The sequence below is a fragment of the Triticum aestivum genome, chromosome 5D, assembly GCF_018294505.1.
Source record: "Triticum aestivum cultivar Chinese Spring chromosome 5D, IWGSC CS RefSeq v2.1, whole genome shotgun sequence".
Classification (NCBI taxonomy): Eukaryota; Viridiplantae; Streptophyta; class Magnoliopsida; order Poales; family Poaceae; genus Triticum; species Triticum aestivum.
The window spans coordinates 523,303,991-523,307,398 of NC_057808.1; the positions used below are offsets into that span (position 1 = coordinate 523,303,991).

General features: G+C 49.0%; 1 protein-coding gene across 1 annotated transcript; it reads right to left on the reverse strand.

Moving 5' to 3' along the window:
- Positions 1–681: 681 nt before the first annotated feature.
- Positions 682–3,184, reverse strand: LOC123123437 (B2 protein). Its single transcript, XM_044543939.1, has 4 exons — positions 2,358–3,184; positions 2,110–2,210; positions 1,935–2,018; positions 682–1,188 (listed from the first exon to the last, which is right to left on the reverse strand). The coding sequence occupies exons 1-4, from the start codon at positions 3,076–3,078 to the stop codon at positions 1,036–1,038; spliced, it is 1,059 nt and encodes a 352-aa protein (XP_044399874.1). The 5' UTR covers positions 3,079–3,184; the 3' UTR covers positions 682–1,035.
- Positions 3,185–3,408: the final 224 nt, after the last annotated feature.

Here is a 3,408-nt window from a genome sequence, read left to right on the forward strand (position 1 = left end):
AATTTTATTCAGAATTTTAAAAAATTCTGTTTGTGGATTTCAAAAAAGGTTCATGCATTCAAATTTTGAATGGAGTTTCGAAAATGTTCTTGTTTTCAAAATTGTTCAAAGATTTCAAAATGTTCAGGATTACAAAAATTGTTCACCTTTTTAAAATTGTTCGTGTTTTTCTAAAAAATTGAATTATAATAAATGTTCACCTTTTAAAAAAAACTCTTTGGAATTAAAAAAATGTATTTTCAAAAACATTTGCCATTTTAAAATGTTCACAAATTTCAAGAAATGTTCGAAAAAATCCAAAAATTGTTTCAAATCCCTTCGTGTAGGAAGTTCTTAAACACTCGTGCTACCCATCTGTCGCCGCCAGCAAACTGCTCCAGTGGTTAGCGTCAAATGTTCCAAGTGGGAGGCCGTGAGTTCGACTGCTTGACAACCAACTGTTCGAGTGATTAGCAGCATGTATATTCAGACGGGGAGGTCACGAGCTCGACTCCTCACCAGGGCACTCCATATTGGATTTTTACGCGATGTGCTTCGGCTCCTGTCATCAGGCCAGCCCAGTCACGGTTCCCTGTGCGCGCTCTATTGGACGCGCCTTGAACCCGGCGGGCGAGGTGCAGATGCACCACACTAGCTCACCAAGCATTGCTCGGTTTTCGAAATTTCCAATCTATCAACAAATTCAGTAAAAAGGATGATTTATTCTGCTAAGGTACACAACAGGAGAAACATCTTAAAGTCTCAGTATTATACATACATACATACATACATAGCCGTGACAATAGATTAGTAATGTTCACGAGGGCTCATCTTGTGCAGCCATCACCACGCATGATACGACAACGGGGGGCGCATAATTCATAGCCCGCGAGATGGAAAACCCAATACATAAAACTCACGTATATATCACCATTGCATTAATTGATAATGATATTAATCGTATGTATGTATATATGCTCCGATCGATCTTATTGCGCTGTTCCTTCCTCAACAGTCCCTCCCTGATCAGCATTGAGCATGCAGCAGTAGGCAGCCTCAATCGTCCTTGTCTTCAAATATATCGAGAAGGGAGAGAGCCTCGGTGATGCTGAGCTCCAGCCGGAACTTGGGCCCGTCGTAGTGGTGCAGGATCGGGCGGAAGGCGTCCTCCTCCAGCGGGTCGCAGATCTTCCTTGTAGCCACCCGCACCTGAATTCATCGACCGTCGCAAATTAATTAGCAAGACATACAGAAAGATTAAGTACAGTACTCCAAGTTAGGATTGTTCATCCCTAAATTTGTTTAGATGCAAAAGACCAGTAGAAGATTCGGTGTTGTTAATTTAAGGCATTAAGTATTGTACATCTAAGTCATATGTCATTGATTTTACGTGAAGAATCGTGCAAACATTTCCTTTTTCTTTTTCTTTTTCTTCCTAGTTTAACTGAGTCACTTAGATGTGCATTGTAACTTCAGATACTTTAAGCTAGTGATCTTGTTTGGGTCCCTAAAGCGAAAAAGTAATCATGTTTGAGCCCATTAAAAAAAGTGATCTTGTTTGAGTCACCCTCTAGAAGAACCGACCGAGCGTGCGTTGACAAGTGTGCTTGTTCTAGAAGAACAGGTGGTTGGCCTAGGATTGACCGGCCAGCCTAATCTGAGGTGAGGTTGTTGGACAGTCACTAGCAAAAAGTTATGCCCACGATCTACTAGGTTCCAACTAAACAAGACAACAACATCCATCCGTTCAATAAATATAAACTAATTGATTGCTTGCTTTTACTCGTCATTGATCTGATCTGATCTGATCTCCTTCCGGTTCAAGCTAGCCTTGCAATTGGCTCGCCAGTAGTAGATATCTCTAGCTAACTTGTGTTCGTAGAATTATATTGATATCAACTTAATAAGTAGCTTAGCAGCGCTCTGCCATGGCGAGTGAAGGTGAAGGTACAAACCTGTGCAGGGAAGCGAGACTCGCCGTTGCACTTCTTGTCCTCCCACGCCGCCGGGTCGATGTTCGCTCCGCCAAAGCTCGCAGCCTGTGCATGCGATTCAGTCAATTCAAAACTTATTTGTCATCAAATTGCAAACAAGAGAGCAAATTAATTTGATCATTCTGATTAATTTTACCTCGAAGATGCCGTGGAGCTGATGGGTGGAGTAGTTGTAGAGGAAGAGGGGCAGCCCCGGCCTGATCGCCCTCACTGAATCTCTGTATCTGGATGGCAACCCTGCAAATCAAAGCAACCAAACCGTTCGTCACTAGATCTGAGCTGATTAAATTAGTTTAAGAGATGACTTGATTTTCTCCTGAGGATCAGGTATAACTAATTTAATCAGAAGTTAAAAGAAAAATTAAAGAGAAAAATCTTGCATACCGAAGAGCTGCCTCTTGAGGTTCTCCTCCATGGTGTCGTTGTTGCAGACGAAGATGTAGCCGCCGATGGGCTCGTTCCGGGGCAGCGCCTCGGACGCCGGCAGCGTCTTGAACCGCTTCTCCGAGGCCGCGCCATGGTTGTTGTCCCCTCGCTCGTTCTTGGCGTGCTTCTTCTTGCCGTCGGCAGCGCCCTTCTTGCCGCCGTAGCCGCTGAAGTTGTTGTTGCTGCTGTTGTTGCTGGCCGGCCTGCCGATGGACTTGTTGAAGTAGCTCTTCACCCCGTCGTTGCCGCCGTTGAAGTTGCCGTAGCCCCCGCCGCCGGCAGCCATCTTGTTGAGCCCGAAGCCGTTGTTGGTGGCGTTGTTGGGCTTGGCACCGTATAGGCCGTTGGCGTTGCCGTAGGGCTTGGCGTTGGCGTCGGCGGCGGCGGGGAGGCTGACGTTGTTGTAGCGGTCGGCCTTGCTGGTGGTGGTGGCGCCGAAGGCGAGCTTGCCGGACCCGATGAGGCCGGGCCCGTTGAGGCCGTTGCCGTTCATCTTGGCGGCGTTGTTGTTGTCGGGCGCCGGGGAGGGGGAGAAGAGGTCGGCGTTGCGGGCGCGGGGGGCGGCGTCGGCGGGGGACCAGATGGAGTCGCCGAGGGAGAGGCCGGAGAAGCTGGCCGTCTGGAGCCGCAGCTGGTCGCCGAACTGCCAGAACTCGCGGTCGTAGCCCTCCATCGCCATGATACGATCTCCGCCGGCTGCTGCTGCTGCGAGTCGAGCTGCGTGGGTTGCGGGATGGAAAGGAAAATGGAGGCCGTGGGCGGGGCGGAGGGGCTACTTTTATCGGCCGCGGGAGACTGGCGGTGCTGGGTGCGATCTGGTTGGTTGGTGGGGTGGCCGATCAAGTTGGATTGCTTCCACTGGAAGTAGCTTCGACTGGACCTAGTCGTCTGCTCTCCTGTGATGTTGTCAATTGTCGCCGTGTCCGGTGGGTCACGCAGGCACTCGGACGTGGCCGTGTCGTCGGGGGAAGCTTCGCGGAAGGCGCGCAAACCGCGTCCGGCGATTCAT

What these genes read in the sequence shown, in the direction of transcription:
- LOC123123437 (XM_044543939.1), bottom strand. Translation starts at nt 3,078, where the DNA reads ATGGCGATGGAGGGCTACGACCGCGAGTTCTGGCAGTTCGGCGACCAG. An exon ending in CCTCAAGAGGCAGCTCTTCG is followed by an intron (nt 2,211 to 2,357) that starts GTATGCAAGATT and finishes TTTGATTTGCAG; the next exon opens with GGTTGCCATCCAGATACAGA. An exon ending in AGCTCCACGGCATCTTCGAG is followed by an intron (nt 2,019 to 2,109) that starts GTAAAATTAATC and finishes TCGCATGCACAG; the next exon opens with GCTGCGAGCTTTGGCGGAGC.